This window comes from Talpa occidentalis, unplaced genomic scaffold (genome assembly GCF_014898055.3).
Source record: "Talpa occidentalis isolate TD23 unplaced genomic scaffold, MPIMG_talOcc4v2.1 talOcc4.5, whole genome shotgun sequence".
Taxonomy (NCBI): Eukaryota; Metazoa; Chordata; class Mammalia; order Eulipotyphla; family Talpidae; genus Talpa; species Talpa occidentalis.
Genome location: NW_023604861.1, coordinates 105216103 through 105236158, shown reverse-complemented (window position 1 = coordinate 105236158; position 20056 = coordinate 105216103). Strand labels below are relative to the sequence as shown.

General features: G+C 45.3%; 1 protein-coding gene across 1 annotated transcript; it reads right to left on the bottom strand.

Moving 5' to 3' along the window:
* Positions 1 to 1092: 1092 nt before the first annotated feature.
* On the bottom strand, positions 1093 to 14976 carry ECRG4 (ECRG4 augurin precursor). Its single transcript, XM_037528049.2, has 4 exons — positions 14822 to 14976; positions 7478 to 7525; positions 5122 to 5282; positions 1093 to 1975 (listed from the first exon to the last, which is right to left on the bottom strand). The coding sequence occupies exons 1-4, from the start codon at positions 14898 to 14900 to the stop codon at positions 1817 to 1819; spliced, it is 447 nt and encodes a 148-aa protein (XP_037383946.1). The 5' UTR covers positions 14901 to 14976; the 3' UTR covers positions 1093 to 1816.
* Positions 14977 to 20056: the final 5080 nt, after the last annotated feature.

The following is a 20056-nucleotide window of genomic DNA, read 5'->3' as shown; positions in this document are numbered from 1 at the left end:
CTTTAAGAGCGAAGCAAAGATGTCTTTTTCCATCACCCCTCTGTCCCTCCTCTTTGACATTACACTGGGGGTTGAGCCAGCCCAGAGTTAACAAGAAGAAGAAACAAAAATTTTAAGAGTGGGTATGTAAAACTAGTTTCTATGGAAAACATGTATGGTGATTGCTCAAAAATTAAACAATTCCTATCTAACCCAGCAATTCTACTTGTGGGTATATACCGAAAAGAACTGAAACCAGGGACTTGAAGATAGTTACATGCCCATGCTCATAGCATTATAGCTATTTTTTAGCACAATAGTTAAAAAGTCTGAAGCAACCCCAATGCCCATTGACAGATGAATGGATAAATAAAATGTGGCGTGAACATGCAATAGACTGTTTTTCAGCCTTAAAAAGAAAGGAAAATCTGGCACATGCCACAGTATACATGAACCTTGAAGATATTTTTGCAAGAGAAATAGACATGAAAGACTGAATAGTGTATGAGCTCACTTATCTGAGGTACCTAGAGTAGTCAGTTATAAAAAGATGGAGAGCAGAATGCTTGATGCCAGGACAGGGAGGAGGGATGGGTAGTTGTCTCCCCGCCCCCTCAACAGTTAACAGTTTGGGGAGATGAAAAAAGTGCTGTAGGTGGATGGTGGTAACAGTTGTACATCCATGTGAAGGTACTTAATGCCACTGAACTGTACACATAAAAATGGTTAAAATAGTAAACTTTTTGTTCTGTGTATTTCACCACAAATTTTAAAAAAGATGTTAGGATTCCAAAGGAAGAAGCAAAATTATTTATATGCAGATGCTACGATTATCCATAAATACTGCTCCTGTAGCCAGTACTTCCTACTGAGTTCAACTTGTTAGTTTTTTATTTTTATTACCTGTAGTGTATTGATGGGGATGGGTTTCAGAGACTATGTGCAAAATGATCAAGTTTTTGAGAAAGGAAACGAGCTTCCATTAGACTGTTGGAGGGTCTGTGACCCAGGGTCTAGGAGCAGTGTGAGTGGCCCCTCCCCACCCCTGCTGGTATGAATGGGCACCCTTCACCCACCCCCTTCTGCCCTTCATTTCCCCTCCCTCTTTCCACCTAACACCACTTTTCTCTCTTTCATTCACTCAGGTGTTTAGATATGATTCAGAGTCTATTCTGTGGTCCTTCTCGAATCACTGAAAAAGTTTTAATTTTTTAGATAAGTGAGCCTCTGAAATCAACCAAACTTTAGATTTTTTTCTGTTATCTTTTGTTTCCTGGATAATAACACTAAATAGGTCCAGCTACAATTCAGGGCCTAGAACCCCAGAAGCTCTCAAACACCTGTAGAATAATTGGAATCCTACAAACCATGTTCTGTAATCTTAATTTTCAAATAAATTTTCTTGCTGGTTTTATATCTTGCATGATAGCATGGACTGAATATTCAAACAGACGACCCAGGGCCTGCTTGGTGTGGTGGTGCGGATTCACCAGGTAACTGTTGGGATATTAATAGAGACTTGTCTCTCAGATGATACATGAGCTTCAGAATCACTCAGGGGATAAAAACTGTCGTCAACTTAATTTTCATCCAAATGAATTCCGAGAAGTTTCTTTTAAACAAAATGCTTTATTGCTATTTTTAGGTGAAATGCATTGTTAGGTACTTGCATGAAATATCAAAGACATTTATATTCTTTGTTTTGATGCTTCCTTCCTGGTCACAGAAAGTGGGTAGAAAAGATGAGCTGAAACAAGGCATGAAAGGGATTGAAGAGTGCGTGACATTTTGAAGAGGATCTCTGCGGGGTCCTTGAGCCAGGCTTGGCGAGCTGTGGTTAGTAGTCGTCATAGTTGACGCTGGCTCCATGCCTGAAGCTGTGGGGACTCCGCGGACCGTTGGCGGACTCTTCATCATAGTGATGTTGGTAGTAATCGTAGTAGTCATGTCCATTCCGACCTCTGTTTAGCCAGTAGGTGACATCGTCTTCAAATTTCTGGAGGAAAAGAGAGAATTACAGAGACCATTTCTCACCCTTGGCTTTTCTCTGTGATGGTTTTTCTTCAATGATTAACAACCCTTCCCCAGAACAATTCCTTGTCATGCTCTTTCTGTGCTCAGGTCAATACAGCTTACTAGAGAATACTGACAGAGCTAATTTCTCCTAAGAAATACATACCCATGCCTTTGAAAACTTCTGTCATAGGAGCTCTAAATAGACCCCAGACTTAAACATTTTCCTCTTTTTCAGTAAATGAAATGAACATTTACCAAACACAGTAACAACACGGCCTGACCCACCATCCACATCTCGTGGTGGTGGGCACCATCCTTTCTGTCCCTGCCCCGGTGCTGGGTCCACTCGGGCACACAGTAGCTGCTTAATAAATGTCTGGATTAACTCACCTCCTGCACTGGCATCTTAGAGCCATGGGCAGAGTATCCCTGTGGTGTTGGTTAGAGCATGCATATGGCACTTTTTCATCCCGCAAACACTTATCCAGGGGGCACTGTGTGCCAGGTCCTGTGTTGGGGACTGGAGGGCCACCCAAACAAGCCAGGTGATATCCTCCTTCAAGAAGCCTGCAGTTTGCTGCACCGGTAAGATGCAGCTCTCCTGCTCGGCTCTGACTATGCAGGTGCCGCTCTTTTTCTTTCTCCTTTTCCTTATAAACCTGACCTCTTAAAAGGTAAAAGAAAAAGGAAGAAGAAGCCTAAGTTTTGGGAGAGACCCATGAAGACAAAGCAGTTGCTGTAATAATAAGGAAGGACTGAAGATGAAGGAGAAATGGAGCATGACGTTCAGGTTTGTAATTGGCTTTTGGTATTAATGCTGCATCCCTTAATGGCGGGACATATTCTGGGAAATGCATCTGTAGGTGATCCCATTGTTGTGTGAACATCATAGAGCGTAATTAGACAAGCCTAGGTGGTATAGCCCACTGCACACCGGCGTGTCAGTAGGGACCACCATTGAAAGTACAGCCAGTATATGGTCAAATGTACTAACTTTCATCATTGTTGGTGAAGGTGCAAGATGGATTTAAACTGACTTGCAGGGGTACATGCTCAGGACAGAGATTTAATGTGGGAGCAAAGAGGCAGGGAGCAGAGCAAGAGGCCCTGGGGGAATTGGAGCCTCTCTAAAACTTTGGGCTTCAGAGCCAATTTTTGTCCAAGTCTGGTTAATGAACCCCCTCATCTGAGGCTCTGGAAATGCTATAAATGGAAATTTGATGGCATCACCCCATGCCTCATGGATCAAATTTTATGGTGGCTAGGTCTCAGGAATCTATTTTACTGTAATAAGAATACCATTATCTGAGCACCCCATGAAGCTGGGAGCCCCTTATTCCTGCACTGCTGGGGGTCTTGCTCATTTCCTGAGGCCTTCCTCTGTCTTCTTTGGAAAGAATACTTGTTTTTCTCATGTTACTGCAATTTTTCCCACCGTGAAACAATCTTGTTCCTTGTATTTTTCTCATTTTATAATCTTGTTTGAGGTTTTGACTTAGAAGGTATTTTTTCAACAATTTTTTAAGAAGTGTTTTACAAATGGAAATTATGCAGACATTTTTTAAACCTACCTTTTAGGGAGAGGGTCAAAGAAAAGGGGGCTAATAATGCCATTGCCAATGACAACCACTACTGATATTTTGACATTCCCTTCTAATAAATTCCATGCAGATATAGTTACTATCTTATTTGATTCTCACCTTTATTCTGGTTTTGTCAGCAGACATGATTTCAGCCATTACCCCTGATGAACTCTTCATACCCATTTTCATGAACTATTGTATAATTACTGGCAGTCAGGGTTTGCATATCACTAAAAGATGATGGAGCACTCATCAAATAGTTCATCAAATAAATATATTTTTAAAATAAGTTTTCAATGAGTATACCAGATGCTAAAGATCTGAGAAAATTGGTGCTCTCCTTCATGACTTACTGATCATGCAATTGATAATACCGCGAGATCCTTAAATGTGATTCCATCTTTTGCCCCAGGAATTCAGCAGGGCAGATTGTAATACTAAGTAAGGCACAGTCTTCGCACAAAGATGCAAATAATAGTACTGTCATTTGGTTTGTGAATGTTAAGTAAGTTAATTCACATAAACACTTAGAATCATGCCTGGCATAGAGTTTGGCTATAACCATTCAGCTATTTGCACATAAAAAGATTATATTTGAGATAATCAGGGAACAACCCATATGTCCAATGGTTGGGAATAGAAAGGAAATTATGATACAGCTACAATGATCGTGTTTTATGCAGCCTCTAGAAATGTTTAATTTGTTTTCTCACTGAATGCAGTATTTTGTATATACCCTCCATTAGCAATATGAGTCATGGGCCCATTGAAAACATACTTCCAGCTACCCCAGCTGGAGATGCTGCCCTTCATCTGGTTGCTGGCAGGGTGGCAGACTGAATGTCCATGCCAAGTTTCATATAGCGAGTGCTGCTCCTATACCAGGTTCTTGTAGCCCCGCGGGTCACGCTGCAGACCAACGCCTGTGCAGCAAAATCTAACCCCTTACTTGTGCCACTGTCTCATCTGTACCTGCTCCCAGCTGGGAGTCTGTGATTATAAACATTCCTTTCCCTTAATTTACTGCTGATGCTCACTCATACTTCCTGAATACATGGTAGAACTCTATCCCTGCAAATGCATTGGCACATTTTCCCAAAGCATCTGCAAAGACCCGTCTTTAAAAGTCACTTTCATCTTTTTCCATTATCCTTATAGGTTTTTTTCATTGATCTTGCAGTTCGTGACATTTTTTGAGGGTAAGTTGAAAATGTTTTGGGGGGGTTGTGAGATATTTAAAGGACACTCAGGCAAAGCTATCCATTAAGTTTTAAAAGCTCTAGGAAAATCAGATTCTTGATGAATTTAAGTCCCGGTCATTTGACAACATGTTGGGAGAGATTCCCATTTGGGCCTAATGTGATGGAAATTTCCAGCTGATGTCTTAAATTGATGGTAAGGGAAAGCAATGCCTAGCTAGCACGTGGCATACAATGGGGATTCGTTCTTTTGGAGAGAATACTGAAGCCTTATTTTCTGTGCTCCATTTCCCCATTTCTTGCCTCTGTCCCCACCACCCTACCCCGCTGGAGAGAACACTCACCGCTTCATCAAAGCCCATGTACAGGAACTGCTGGTACCACTGCTGAACCTCCGGCCGGGTCCGGTCCCACAGCTGCCGCTTCTGCCGCTTCAGGCCGCTTAAGAATTCTTTGGCTTTGTTCTCATCAACAGCCACTTTAGCCATTTTAGTTGGAGCAGGTGCTGAAATGATTAAGCCCCCACCCCACAAAGGACAAAGAATGATTTATTTTCTCATTGGAGTAAATCGCTGGGATATCTCCCACCTGCCAGTCCCATTATGCATGAGATAGTAGTAACTCCTAACTTCATTTCTACATCAACTGTGGTCATCAATCTCCTCACTTCTTGATACGAAGCTCTCCTGTTTGGGTATAGCCAGATAAAGGGGCACAGGCTCACCTTCAAATTTTAAGGCACAGGGTAGAAGCAAAGCAGTTAGTTTTCTGCAGCCACTCCCTATGCCCGATGTAGGCCCATGGGGGAGAGGCATGAGGTTCTGCATTGGGGTGCAGCCTATGTCCCCGGCCACCCTGCTGTGTGATCATTGCATATGGAATCAAGAGGGTGCTGCGCTTGCTTTGGAGATGGGAAAGAAAAGGAATTGGAGTGATGAACCCTGGGGGGCCGGACCAGGCTCATCCTGGCCGTCCTGCAAGTTCTCATATCCAGTTGCTGGAACACTCAGCACCAGCTTGGGCATCATTCCCAGGCCTCCCACATTGTTGATTTGATTGAGTCTTGCCGGGACTGACCTTTGCTTTAACATGACTTCCTCTACTGTCTCTCCCTCATGTTTTCCACTGCTTAGAAGGCAGCATTTCTGTAGGCTCTGCCACTGGGTTGCCCCTCTGTCCCTTCATCTATAAAACTGGACTGACAGACAGCCCCTCGCTTATGAGGCTACATCAAGATAATGAAAGGAAGGTGCCCTCTGTGTCCCATGACCACATCAGGAAATACCAGTGGGGTTTATTTTTTTTACCTCTTGTGTCTCTCCCTCAGGGCATGTTAATATTCTTTTGTATATAGTAGGTACTCACTGTGTATTTCTTGACTTGATAAATAAAAGCTACAGATGTACACCTAGGATTTGTGGTTTTCTTGCTGGTTCCCCCACTTTGTCAGGCTTTCCTTTTGGCTATCCTGCTGCCCTACACAGGGATGGGGCCACCCCTCTGAGGTGCTGCAGAGATGGGGGATGGGCAGGGTGGCTGGAAATGCTGGAAGCTTCCCCAGAAACCCACAGGGGTCCCCTGTCCTCAGCACCTGTGTATGTCAGTGAGGGGAGAGCCCAGGGGGGCAAACTGGGAAGAATGAATGTGGACTAGAGGCCCCCATTCGGGAGGCAACTTTCATCTGCTAGAATCCTCTATTAACTAGGAGAGAAAAGAAGGAGTGCTCATACCAGAAGAGTAGCCACATTTCTTAATTCCTAAGGGATAGACATCTTGCTAATTTTATAGGTGAGGATGACAGTTTCCAGGGCAGTCACAGGCGGGCACCAGGGTCTCCACTGATAGAACTGAGCGCAGCAGCCCAGAGTATATTATGTGACTCTCAGGTGGTTCTATTTCCCGACATTTTGCTGCTGGTCACCACATGTATCTTAGGAATTTTTGTCACAACTGGTGTTAGTAACAGAGGGGTTTTCTGTTTAACCCTCTCCCAAAAACTATCAGAAATAATAATGCAAAGGACTGCAACAATAGCACCCCGTGCCTCCCTCACAAATTAAGGTTTTATGGGCCCTGAAAAATATGCTCTAAATTGGGCCTCCCTGGTGGCGCAAGGGGTTAAGTCTCAGCACTACAAAGTTATCAGCAGCCTCTGCAGCATGAGTTCGATCCCCAGCCAGGGACCTGCTAACCCATATGGTGCAGCAGACCCTTCCTGTCTCGCCTGCTGCTCCCCTCAGCAGTTTATTTAAGTCAATCTGCCTGTTCTGCTCCCCACTCTTCTCCGGTGAATCCTCTCACCCCCTGCACCTCTAGCCTACACCTCAGTTTTTGTATGCATAAATAAATCTTTAAAAAAACTGCTAAAAAAAAAAAAGAATATACTCTAAATACAGCTTTGTACTCTAGAAAGTATCACAACTCTAAACAGCATTCGGTGAGCACGGCAACACTGTTTCTTTCATTTTGGGGTGTGCACTGACAGCTTTGAGAGAAACAGCCTTCAAAAATTGACAATAATATTTATGCAATAAAATAGCACCCTGCAGGCCCACAAAATGACCCTTCAGATCTGCTAACCTTTTAAGGCATGAACACTTTGATTTTCCAAATGCAAGACCCCAGAGAGCACAATCAACACTCCCATTCCATTTCAATCCAGTTAAGAATGCAACCCTGACCCATTCCGTGTATATTTACCTTCGCGTTTTTGGAGGATCAGTCTGAGTTTATTTCCACTTATGCCATCTAAAAGAAAGAAAATAGAAATCAGTTTCAGGGTTGTACTGTACTCTTTGACTTCTCAAATGCAAAAATAAAAGTTAGAAAAGTGTGGGTCTGCTAATCCCACCTATTCGGCCACCATTTTGTTACCTACAGTTCTAAATCCTAAGCAAGGTCAGAACAGCCCGGTCATTTAGGTACAGGAGCCCCACCCTGCAAGGTGCCTTTCAAATCAATCAAGAGCACAAAGCTGGATCAGCTGGGAAGGGTATGCATCACAAGGTATGACAAGGCATGCCCAGGGGACTGATGACCTATGCATAAAACATACTCCCTACTTATACATCTAGTGAGCACCGATGTATAACAAGGGACCCCAGAAGCTGATCAGTGGAAAGCCTTGTTGATAAGATTGAAACCCTGGCTGGGGAACTAGAGCTTGATCCCAATTACAATACTAAGTCATCAAGCAGATGAGAAGTGCCTGGAGGTCAGACTCACAACCCCTGATACTAGTTTCTAGTTTCACCCCTTCCTTTTCTCTTTGTCCTCCTTCCTCTCAACTGATGCTGTATAATTCTTCTATCAATAACAAGGCCAGGATCTTGGTCTTCAGCAGCATCCTGCATTATGTAGCCTGCTCCACGACTCCCGTTTCTTTATCAGCATGGTGTTGCCCGATGCAACAGAAAAGTTCACTTCATTCGTGTATTGTGATCTGGCATCTTGCTAGTGTTACGGTTTTGAACCCTAGTTGCACTCCCTGTCATGCAGCAAAACATCATCAGAATGCTCAGTGGCTCAAAGCTTGTGACAGGGATCATGACTGACCAAGGCCACCACTGTTCAAGCTACTTCTTAGGCAAAGTGACATCGTTCTCTCAGCCCTCATGTCTCACTAGGAGGGCGACCATCTGTCCTACACACCTTCCTGCCAACTTTTACTTTTCATATAATATAAGGGGGATTAAATAGTGTCTCCCCAAATTCATATCTACTAGGAACTTGTGTGAACTTATTTGGAAATAGGGTCTTTGCAGATGTAATTAGTTTAGGATGTTGCAATGATATAATGGATTTAGGGCAGAGACTGTTCTTGTAAGAGGAGAAGATACAGAGAAAGAAACTATAGGCAGAGGCAGGCAGAACGGGAGTTGTGTGGTCACAAGCCCAGGAAATGCCTTAGCGCTCTAAAAATTCAGTCCAGGTCCAGAAGTTCCCGCGTCTCCGGAGCGCTTAGGAGCCCCGAGGCAGCGTGTGGCCGGCTCTGGCCAGGAGACTCCCGGACCCCGGCAGCTGCCTCCATCCTCTGTGCTGGACCCCATCGCCCCCCAGCGCTGCTCCCGAGCCCTCGCACGTCTGTGAGAGCAGCAACAATGGACGAATCTCTGGTCACAACCTCGGGAGATTTTTAAAGTGTGATATGAAACCACTGCCATCCATGGAGGGCCTGGAAAGATCTTAGAATATTGTCATATGTCCTTGGGCAGCTTCTAGGAGCAAGGAAGGCAAACAGAATATATACTGATGGGAGAAGAGACGGTGGTACTAGAAGACACGAGCTAAGAAATATCTGGAGGATATGGAGAGATAAATCACTGCACCTTTCAAGATGATTCTGAACAACCACTCAAGCTATTCTTTAATGCCCAGAAATGTATGGCTTCTTCTACTTAATCCATTTCTTCTATACAACGTGTAGAAAACAAGTGCAAAGGATAGACTAAGGTCATGGACTACAGGTGCTTTGCTGGTTTCTAAATTCCTGCTATGAGTGAGACCATCCAGTGTTTTTCGTCTTCTTTCTGGCTTATTTCGCTGAGCATGATCCCTTCCAGTGCCATCCATGTTGCTGCAAATTGCATGTGTTTATCTTTTTTGAATGCTGAGTAATATTCCATGGTGTATATGCACCACCTCTTCTTGATCCAGGCATCTATTTTTGGGCATTTGGGTTGTTTCCAAAGCTTAGCTATTGTAAACAGGGCTGCTGTAAACATAAGGGTGCAGGTGCTCTTTGGAATTGATGTTTCTGTGTCCTTTGGGTAAATACCTAGGAGTGGAATCGCTGTATCCTATGGAAGCTCTGTCTTTGGCAGGTCGAGGAATCTCCACACAGCTCTCCATCGTGGTTGGACCAGTTTGTACTCCCACCAGCAGTGCAGGAGAGTTCATTTCTCTCCACATCCTCGCCAACATTTGTTGTTGCTAGTTTTTTAAATACGTGCCATTCTCACTGGTGTGAGATGGTATCTCATGGTAGTTTTGATTTGCATTTCCCTGATTGCAAGTGATGTTGAACATTTTTTCATATGTCTGTTGGCCATTTGCATTTCCTCTTTGGAGAAGTTTCTTTTTAGCTCTTCTGCCCATTTTGTGACTGGATTATTTACTTTGTTTTTTTGAGTCACTTCAGCTCGCTAAGAGCATTCATTATTCTATGAGGACATCAGAAGTCTGCATACTTAAATCTCTAGAAACTTCTAAATATTGATTTTACACATGATCATCACCAAAGAAATCTTTCAGGATCAGTACAATCCTGATTACTTTCTGAACTGTGTAGGTTTTTCTTCTGATTCATCAATGAAAAATACTTGTTTTAGAATTGAAAAATCCCCATACTTTGTCCCCTCTTGTCACCGATGAAGACATGGAGGTGCCGCTGAAAGCCATCTTCCCTCAGCGCCCAGGGGCCCGAGGAGGAGACAGTGATGATCACTGAGGGAAGGGAAGGGAAGGGAAGGGCAGCCATAGTCTCTTCTGACTTGCTGGAGAAGCAGCTGTCAGTAGTTCTCCTGAAGCCTCCTAACAAAGGTTAAAGGCTCCATTTAACTAAGCCCCTGGCAGGGCCTCCAGGATGGCCTAGGGGTTAGTCTCAGCGCTCTCACCGCTGCGGCCTGAGTTCGAGCCCCGGCCAGGGGGCTACCCGTCAAGGAGCGTGGGAGCGAGCCCCCGTGAGGGGGTATGGAGCTAGAGCGCATGTGGTGCAGCAGAAGGTCTCTTCTCTCTGTGCCTGCTGCTCCACTATGCTCTGTGCTTCAGATCGCCCTCCTCCCTCGCCCCCCCCTCCTCCCTCGCCCCCCCTCCCTCGCCCCCCCCACAAGTCTTCCTAATAAAATCTGACACCTAGATACTCCCGAGTGCAATGCCACATCAACACCCTCCGTATGTAAAGCATCCATTACCCCGTAGTACCTTGATCAACTACACCAGATGTGTAGCTTACCCTAATCAACTTATAAGCAGGCATTATTTATACTATTTGCTGTTGTTTTCATTCAGTTCTAAAAATGTTTCTATTAACCCAATCATTTTAATAGAAAATAACACATCTTGGTCTGTTTGAACATCCTCTATCATCTGGTGAATTTTAGAGGAGACTCTGGTGCTTAAGGGGGACCCCAAGACAACGGGAATAAAAGCCTGGCCTCAGTAATAAGCAGGACATCTTCAACCACAAGGGGCCAGCATCTGGCCCCAGGATGGAGACAAGGCTGCCCACTTTCAGTGTCCATCCACAGACAACCCAAGACCTGAGTTTGCGCATCTGCAGGGACAACCTTTTCTGGGAATAGGGGTCATAGCTTTTGTCAGTTTCTCAAGAGGGTCTGGGACCTAAATAGGAACTCCTGCTTAAACCCCCTGTGTGGTTGGGGATGGAGAGGAGAGAGAAACCACATGTGTAATCAAAGACCGTAAATTGGCGACCCATAGCTAAGTTTTAGCTGCAGATGTGTTTTATTAGTGAACCCAGTGTTTACAAAATTTGAGTGTGAAGGTCTCTGGGCTCAAGCCTGTCAGCATACCCCATGTCCATAAATAACCACTTCACAATGCGCTGCATGTGGGCGTTTGAATGGAGAGCTACCCAACTGCCTTTAGGGCACGTGTGCCAGGCCAGGGGGCCGGTTTGCAAAGCCTCTTCAGGGGCCACACTGAAGGGCTGGGGGGCCAGGCAGAGGTGGTGGTGTTATCTCAGGACATCCTTTCCCCCTAACAGTGTCACCCTCTCATCTCCCATGGGAAGGTTGGGAGTATACCGGACAGTAGACCAAGATAGTACAGTGCAGCGGCCCATCAAAGGATGCAGCGCTCTCTGACTATGTTCCTGTCAGTCCTCAGTGATGTGATTGTTTAAAAAGCAATTGCAGGGGCCTCCCTGGTGGTGCAAGGGGTTAAGCATAGCACTATGAAGCAATTCACAGTCTCTGCAGCAGCACAAGTTTGATACCCAGGCTGGCCAGGGAGCAACCCACATGGCGCAACAGACCTCTCCTGTCTCGCCTCCTGCTCCCCTCAGCAGTGCATTTCAGTAAAGCTGCTTGTTCGCCCCACTCTGGTGAATCCTCTCACCGTGCCCCCACCCCTGCCCCACACCTCTGGCCTGTACCCCAGCTCGTGTATGTATAAATAAATAAATCTTAAAAAAAAAAAAAGCCTGGACTCAGTAATAAAATAAATAAATAAAAAGCAGTTGTAATTTTAGGCTGCATGAATAAAAGGATAGCATCTTGCAGGAGAACAATTGTCCTGTCTCTGTCCTATCACTGCTCCCATCAGACCAGCCTCTCCTATTTGGTTCAGTCACAATTTCTCACTTTCAGAAGGTCACAGAAAAGCTGGAGTTGTGATCAAAGCAGAATCCAGAGAAGACAAGGGCCCAAATGTGTTACATGAGAAAAGATGAGAGAATTTAGATGTTTAACCTGAAGAAATGAAACTTCTGGGCAAAGAACTATGGCTCTAAGGGGGGCACAGAGAGGGAGTAGGTCATACGCAGAGACTGCCCACTGAGCATTGCTGGAGGCAGCTGAGTATAAACAAGCAGAGAGGAGCACAGGGCAAGGCCATTGTCAAGGGATTATTTAATTAAGTGGGGTGGGACTACGCTTGAAGATTGTACCTCTTTTCCATCCTTAAGAGTAAATGAAGCAAATCTATAAAAACATTTGCTAAAGCTGACAGAAACATTCCTTGGCACTAATATTAGCAAATCATTAATATCTTAACATTTGTCAATCTCCAACAACTCGCAGGGTCATATATACAGATTTAAGTATCATCTCTCCATCTGTTTGCCTTCTGTAAAAGCACTTAACAATTAATGAATAAAATGTGGCCAGATGTTGAAATAGACATTGGGTTTAGGCATTTATGATGTGGCTGCAATTTCTGGCAGCAAACGTGTGTCACTACTGCTCCAAAAATGAAAGCCTCACCACCTCTCAGCTATACAACTGAGAAGCCTGCGTGAATTATTAATGTCACCACTATCCAATTACTACACACTGAAGTGCAAATATTAATACATGTAATTGAACACCACACTAAATTTGTTTGAAAAGAGGAATAAAGATCCAATGAATAGCAATTTGGTTTTTTTTATCTGTTGCATGGATTTTTTTTTAAACCTCCACATCACCAGTCATTCTTTCTAGGCTGCCAAAAAAGGCAGTCTTGAATTTATTAGGTCTAGTTACGTGGCACTAGATCTCTCAGCAGATTCAGAATGACAGGATGCCCCTTTGAAGGTGTTACCTATTAATAAACTGATCAAGACTAGGCAGTGATGATTTTCTCTATTAAAGGTTTTTGGGTGTCATACCATGAGTCACCTTCAAGACGCGTAGGTATAAAGATTTTCATTTTCTGTCATAAGATCTTTCACATTCCAGCTCACTGATAATATTTTAACTGATTCCTTTTACTACCTTCTTGGCATGAGTGAAAAACAAACACACACAAGTCATGAAAAGGAATGGCTTCTAGTCAATGCTCACTCCCATTATTTGAATGCACTTCTTACAAAATAGTGGCAATAAAGGGGGAGTGGGAGATAAATCCGGTGATGGGAATATATTGATTAGCCTCCCCTGTGGTTGTAACTTGGTGTAGGGTAAGGTAAAAGGTATCAGGCTTTTCTGCCTTCCTGCCATCAGGATAGATGAGGGAACCCTGTGATCCTGAATGCATGCCTGATGGCGGGCACCTGAAGTGGATACACTTGCGCTAAGACTGTGCTTTTAAGGGCGGCGTCACAGGGATGCCAGAAGAAGCCGAGAAGCAGCAGAAGCCGAAATAGAAGCCAAGAGAGAAGCAAGAGAAGCAGAAGTCGAGAGAAGGCCAGAGAGCCCACAGAGTGAAGACCTGCTGGGGGCTGGGAGGCCTGCCAGACTCCCGGCCCCCCAGCACCCCTGCCTGCCATATGCCTGGTGAACCCCAATAAAAGACCTGCAAAAAACCACTGAGGACTCTGACTCCTCCTTTACCCGGTCTGCATGGGATCAGAAAACCTGCACTGTGGTCCTTCCTGCCACTACACTTGTAATAACAGCAACGCTTACTGCACAGACCCCTGATGTTCTGCCACCTCAGCGGTCCTACTGCGGTACTCCTCACTCACCTCCACCAGGCGGCAGCTTTTCCAGGCCTGATTTGGATAAGGGACTTACAGAAGTTGAGCAATCAAGACCATCTTCCTTTTCCATTAGATAGCTCCTGGCTACTTTGTGCTGAGAAAAGCACCCGCCCAGGGGAGGTCTCTTCAAGCTTTTCAGCCCCAGACTCTTAGCAGTAGATCTGGGGTTTCAGGACCTGCCTCCTAGATTTGTAAGCCTCCACTCCTACATCCCAGAGGCCACTAGTGAACCAAGAAGGACCAGACATGCTGGCATTGTCCAGACAAAAATACTATCCAGATTGCCCTTTCTAAGGGGGGGGGGGGAAGTGTTGACTCTCAGCATTGCAGAATGGGTACAATAGAGAAACTTAAGCATTTCTCCCTTAAGAGGGTTTTCCCTATATAATTGGATGCCACACTAAATTCATCTGAAGGAAAAAAGAAACACAAAAATGAATCATTGTGATTTTTTTCCCTACTATGGATTATTTTTATCTTAACATCAACATTTCCCCTATGTGGGCTGTGAGATCTGGCAGTTTTGCAGAGCTGGGCTTGACCCAGGTGGGAAGAATCTGGAAGGGAATCAGGTGATGATGCCCTTTGCCTATGCTCAGATCCTGAGGGCATGACCAGCTTAAAGTTCCTATTATCCTTTTGCCCCTTATGTTAAGCCCCAAACACTTTTTGTGCTTCCTTGGGACCCTCAGCCCTTTTTCCTTCCAGGGTTATCACACATGTCTGTGCCCCTGCCCTTGACCCTGCAACACTGCCAGCCCTAGCACCTCACTTTTCAGTGTCCGAGTGAGAAATCCAAAAGACCCTACTATCCCCTGCTCTTGCCTGGGCTCAGACTGGGTCTGTGTGCCTGCACCCAGCCATCCCTTTCCTTTGTGCCCTAGCTTTGCCCCACTCACCTGGGCCCAGGCACAGCAGCAAAAGCAGCGTCAGCGCGGTCAGGGCCAGAACCGCGGGCCGAGCGGAGGAGGCAGGCATTGCTGCACGGTGGGCGGCAGGAAAAGCCTTAGGATAGAGCTGCTGCTCCTGTGGGCAGAGCGCAAGAGAGTGGGGCGCAGGCGGGTCCTCCTTTCATCCCAGTCTGGGCTGAACCCGCTGAGCTGGCGTGCAGCCAAGTGGCTGCAAGCCAAGGAGCTGCCTCAGGTGCCCAAACTCTAGCTCTCCCATGGCTTGAATGGGGCCTCAGTCCCTGGGCTTCAAGGCAAGGTCACCGAGGACCCCTGAGCCAGGCACAGCGTGACCCCTGAGGACAAGCCGATTTCTGGCTGCCCAGGAAAGGCCAGAAAAATCCAAAAGGGAAAAGGCTTATGGCCAGGGGAAGAGAGAGGAGCTCAACTGCCCTATCCTAGCTCTGGTCTCTGCCTCTCTCTCTTCCCCACCCTCTCTCCACAACCTGGCTCCCTGACTGCCCTGCTGTCTCCTCTTTTGGCACCAACACTTCCCTTCCTTTGCATCTTGCTCCCTAGGGCACAGGGCTGCTTTGCCTTGGCTTATAAAGTGGTCTCTGGTATTTCCTTCATTCCCCACACTGCACTTAGTGATGCCTTTGGCAATGCTGTGTTCTGTGATATTTTAAAAGACTTCACAGTCTGGGTTCAGAAATGCAGTCCTGGAAAACATCTCACTCCAAACTACTCCTATAGGAAAGTCTTTCAGAAAGCAGGAGTGGGTGGTGGGCTCTGCTGATCTTTGTAAAACAAATGCATCCTGTTGTACACTTGTAATCCAGGCACATTTCATGAAACTAACATGAGGCCGGAGAATGAAAAACTGCTCTCCCAGTACCAGCCTTTTCCAATAGAGAAGACTCATAAAACGTGCCTGGTGTGAAGAACTAACTGACCTTGAACAGCTCATCTAGTTAATTTCTGGGCATGGTTTACAAAATGAGCTCCAGGTGAAGTTACCTTCAGGGCCTCTTCCATCCCAGACCTGCTCTGAGCTTAGCTGGTTACCTCTTTTCTTCATCTGGTTATCACTTTTTTTTTTTTTTAAGATTTATTTATTTATACGAGAACGGGGGTACAGGCCAGAGGTGCGGAGGGTGAGAGGATTCACCAGAGACAGAGTGGGAACAGAACAGGCAGACGGACCAAAAACACTGCTGAGGGGAGCAGGGGATGAGATAGGAGAGGTCTGCTGTGCCATGTGGGTATTTCCCTGGCTGACCGGGATGCGAACCCACGCTGTAGAGGCTGCGGACAGCTTCACGGCACTGCGCTCAACGCCTGCGCCACCAGGGAGGCCCTGGTTTGTCACTTTTTTATACCTTCCAGTGCTAAATGTTTACCACCATCTCACCATATAATTAGCTCTCCATGTAATGCAGTTGGATTGGGCAGATGGTGAACCAGAAAGAAGCAAATGTGTATCGGGTCTAAGGAAATAATGACTTGGACAGCACAGGCTTCCCAATGTGCCAGAGTCTGTCCTGAAGAAGACAGGTTAAATATCAAACCATTGTAGGGAAATGTTTACAAACCCTCAGGGAAAAAGCAGTAAGGGTAGGATTTTAAAAAGCAACTAAAAAGTACATTTGGGTCCTCCCTGGTGGTGCCAGGGGTTAAGATGCAACCTATGAAGCTATTTGCAGCCTCTGCAGCACAAGTTCAATCCCAGGCCAGGGAGCTACCCACATGGCGCAGCAGACCTCTCCTGCCACGCCCACTGCTCCCCTCAACAGTGTATTTCAGTCAGTCTGCCTGTTCTGTTCCCCACTCTGTCTCTGGTGACTCCTCTCACCCCCCACACCTCTGGCCTGTACCCTTGGATAAATAAATAAATCTTTAAAAAAAAATACATTTGCTTTTGCCCAAGGACCAGAGTATTATTAGGAAGAAGACTAAAGTAAATAGACACCAATGTTCTCTTTGTATTGGTCCAGGACACACATGACAGGTAGTAGTTGCAATATTTTTTTAATCTTATAGAGATCATCCTCCTCCCTTCATATTTCCCATAGTATTTGCTTCTGATATTTATATTCTCATCTCTCAACGAGGCTCTCATCAGAGCTGAGTTCACGTGGCCAGTGAAGACAGCAGCCAGCTCCCTGTCCTCTCTCTCATCACTTCCCTTCCTAATTGAAAATGCAGAGGCAGTTTTACTGTTTGTTCATTCAAAAATTCCTTGGCAGGAGTTGGGGGAAGTCTGCTTAAACATGCTCATACAGTGTAAATATTTTTGGTGGGCCTACATTAAAAAAAAAAAGCAAACCTTGATGACTGTTTTAATATAGAAATGGTAAGACAAATGAAGGACCTCACAGAAAAGCATTTTAGATAATTGCCAATAATGTGAGAGGACATCTGCTGAGAATGAGGCCTGGCTCACGTCTCCACGGAGGGGGCAGACACAGGGGTGCTTCCCAAGCACTCAAGCTGAAGTTCTGGGGAGCAACAACGGCCGTTTTCACAGGAAGGGCAAGATGAGGAGACACCACCTAAAGAGTATACTGGTGCTAAGTCGGCTTTGTAAAATAAGTGTGTACTTCCTCACTAAGAAGATACAAATGAATACTGTTAGCTGCAAAGTGCCCATTTGATAATCACACGGAGCATTGATGTTTACTTGCAAAATAAGAATGGCTTCTAAGAGATGTTAGAACATCTCTTAGAGGACAGCAGCCAGCTCCCTGTCCTCTCTCTCATCCCTTCCCTTTCTAATTGAAAATGCAGAGGCAGTTTTACTGTTTGTTCATTCAAAAATTCCAAGGCAGGAGTTGGGGGAAGTCTGCTTAAACATGCTCATACAGTGTAAATATTTTTGGCCATGTTGACCAATACACTGGATTGGTCAATAGTGACTGGATTCTCAATATCTGCCAATAACAGAGACAGCCTCTTCAGTAAAATTCTTATTGAACATAATTAGTATGGAAAAGTGTGGAGACTAAATAACAACATAACCATCAAGAAGCTACTTTATCATGCCAGGAGCCTCTGCCTCTCCCAAACCCTTTCTTCCCCAAATATAATAGTTTGGGGCAATCCGCCTTTAAAAACATCTCATTGGTATTTTATTTTCACTTCCTTAAAAAGAAAAACATTCAGAAAATAAAGACATGATTACCAATAGGAAGACAGCGAATAATACAAGGAAATACTGAAAGTGTAAAGTCCATGACTGTGGATTTAATACAAGAATAAGAAGACAGTAAAATGCTTGACCATGTGTAATGAGCAGGAATGGACACAGAGCAGGATCCCTATGATCCGAGAAGACAGGGTAAGGAGGAGAGAGTCCTAGAGCCCTCAGTGGCTTTTCAGGCTTTTCTTGTGATTTTACTGGGTACACAGCAGGCAGGTGTGCCGGGGGGGGGGCGCTGGGAAGGCTGGGAGTCTTCACTCTTTCTGGGCTCTCTGGCGTTCTCTGATGGCCTTGTTCTCTGCTGCTCTCTGCTTCTGCTGGCGTTCCTGTGACGCCGCCCTTATAAGCCCAGTCTCAGCACAGGTGAATTCCATCTACCTATGCCCACACCCTACTCCAGGTGCCCCCATCAGGACGCATTCAGGACTGCAAGGATCCATCATCTATCCTAATGGCGGGAGGGCAGAAAAGACTGATGCTTTTATCTACTCTACCCCATGGGATGGACTTCACATTAAGATTGCTAATTTTTTAAGGTGAAAATGGTTTCATAGTGAATTTTTAAAGTGCTAATCTGTTAGAACTGCATACTACCATATTCATAGTTAAAAGGATGTGAGGTATGAGATTTGCCTTAAAATATGTCAAGATAAAAGACTGGAAAATATCAGTAATTCTAGTTAGAAAACAATATTATTCTCTGTGTATGTTCACAAATTCCCATAATAAAAAGTTAAAAATATATTGAATCTAGTGACACTTCATTGCTGGAAAATATAGAACACACACATGACCTTCAGAATCTCTAGTCTTTAAATATATGAAAGTTATTGTTTTCCTTGCCTGTAGGTTGCTCAGTGTCCCTAACACTCAATTTCTGAATAAGATCTCTGTCCTGTCACAGCTCCATAGCTTTGCCCACAACATCCCCTCTCTGCGGTGACACTACCCTTTTACCCTTTTTTTTTTTTAAAGATTTATTTATTTTTACACAAGAGCTGGGGTACAGGCTAGAGGCTCAGGAGGGTGAGAGGATTCACCAGAGACAGAGCAGGGAACAGAACAGGCAGTTTGACTGAAATACACTGCTGAGGGGAGCAGCGGGCGCGACAGGAGAGGTCTGCTGTGCCATGTGGGACTCTCCCTGGCCGGCCAGGAATCGAACCGGCACTGCAGAGGCTGCGGACAGCTTCACAGTGGGGCGCTCAACTGCCTGTGCCACCAGGGAGGCCCAACACTACCCTTTTCTCTGCTAAGGAAAACCCTACTGTTCCAGTTGACTATCACTGCAGGCTTCAGGGGGTGGTTCTGCTTCACCCAGTATTTACACAGCTCACTGGAGAGTGCTCAGCACATCGGCCATAGTGGGCGTCCCTGAGAGCTCTGTTCCTAGACCTGGCACCAGAATGGGTTAGCTGAAAAAGGTGGTTAGCTGGACCAACTGAATGGTCAACTCAGGTATTTACATGTAGGTCCAACATGAGGGTCTCACAGCACAGGGAGCCTCAGAGCTCACAGATAGAGTGTTCCAAGATCAGCTATTCCAAAAGACAAACTGATAGTATCTTAGGAAACTGATAGTATCTTAGGGCCTTGGCCTGGAAACGGACATGAATGGATACCACAGAATTCTGCTGATCACATAACCCACCAGCATTCAGGCCCAGGGATGGACGTCTATAGGGTAAGTGATTATCAGGCTTTTCTGCCCTCCCTGCCATTAGGATTGATGATGGATCCATGAGGTCCTGAATGCATGCCTGATGGCCGGCACCTGGACTTTGTTACATTATTATATTCAGTTGTATTGTTTACTTTGTGGGCTATGGCTGCAGTATTTATATTGACCAAGGGAAACTTGTAGAGGCCACAAGAGAAGGCCAGGGAGCCCAGTGAAGAGTGCAGATTCCTTGAGGGGGGGCACTGGGAAGCCTGCCAGCCTCCCCGCCAACCCCTGTACCCCTGCATGCTGTGTACCTGGTTGCTGCACTACATGTAAAAACAATAAAAGCCTGAAAAATCCACCGAGGGTTCCAGGACTCTCC

Bases quoted from the DNA above. Each gene is read 5' to 3' on its own strand.
- ECRG4 (XM_037528049.2), bottom strand. From the start codon at position 14,900: ATGCCTGCCTCCTCCGCTCGGCCCGCGGTTCTGGCCCTGACCGCGCTG. The intron at 7,526-14,821 runs GTGAGTGGGGCA...TCTTTCTTTTAG, and splicing joins GCTGCTGTGCCTGGGCCCAG to ATGGCATAAGTGGAAATAAA. The intron at 5,283-7,477 runs GTAAATATACAC...TAATCATTTCAG, and splicing joins GATCCTCCAAAAACGCGAAG to CACCTGCTCCAACTAAAATG.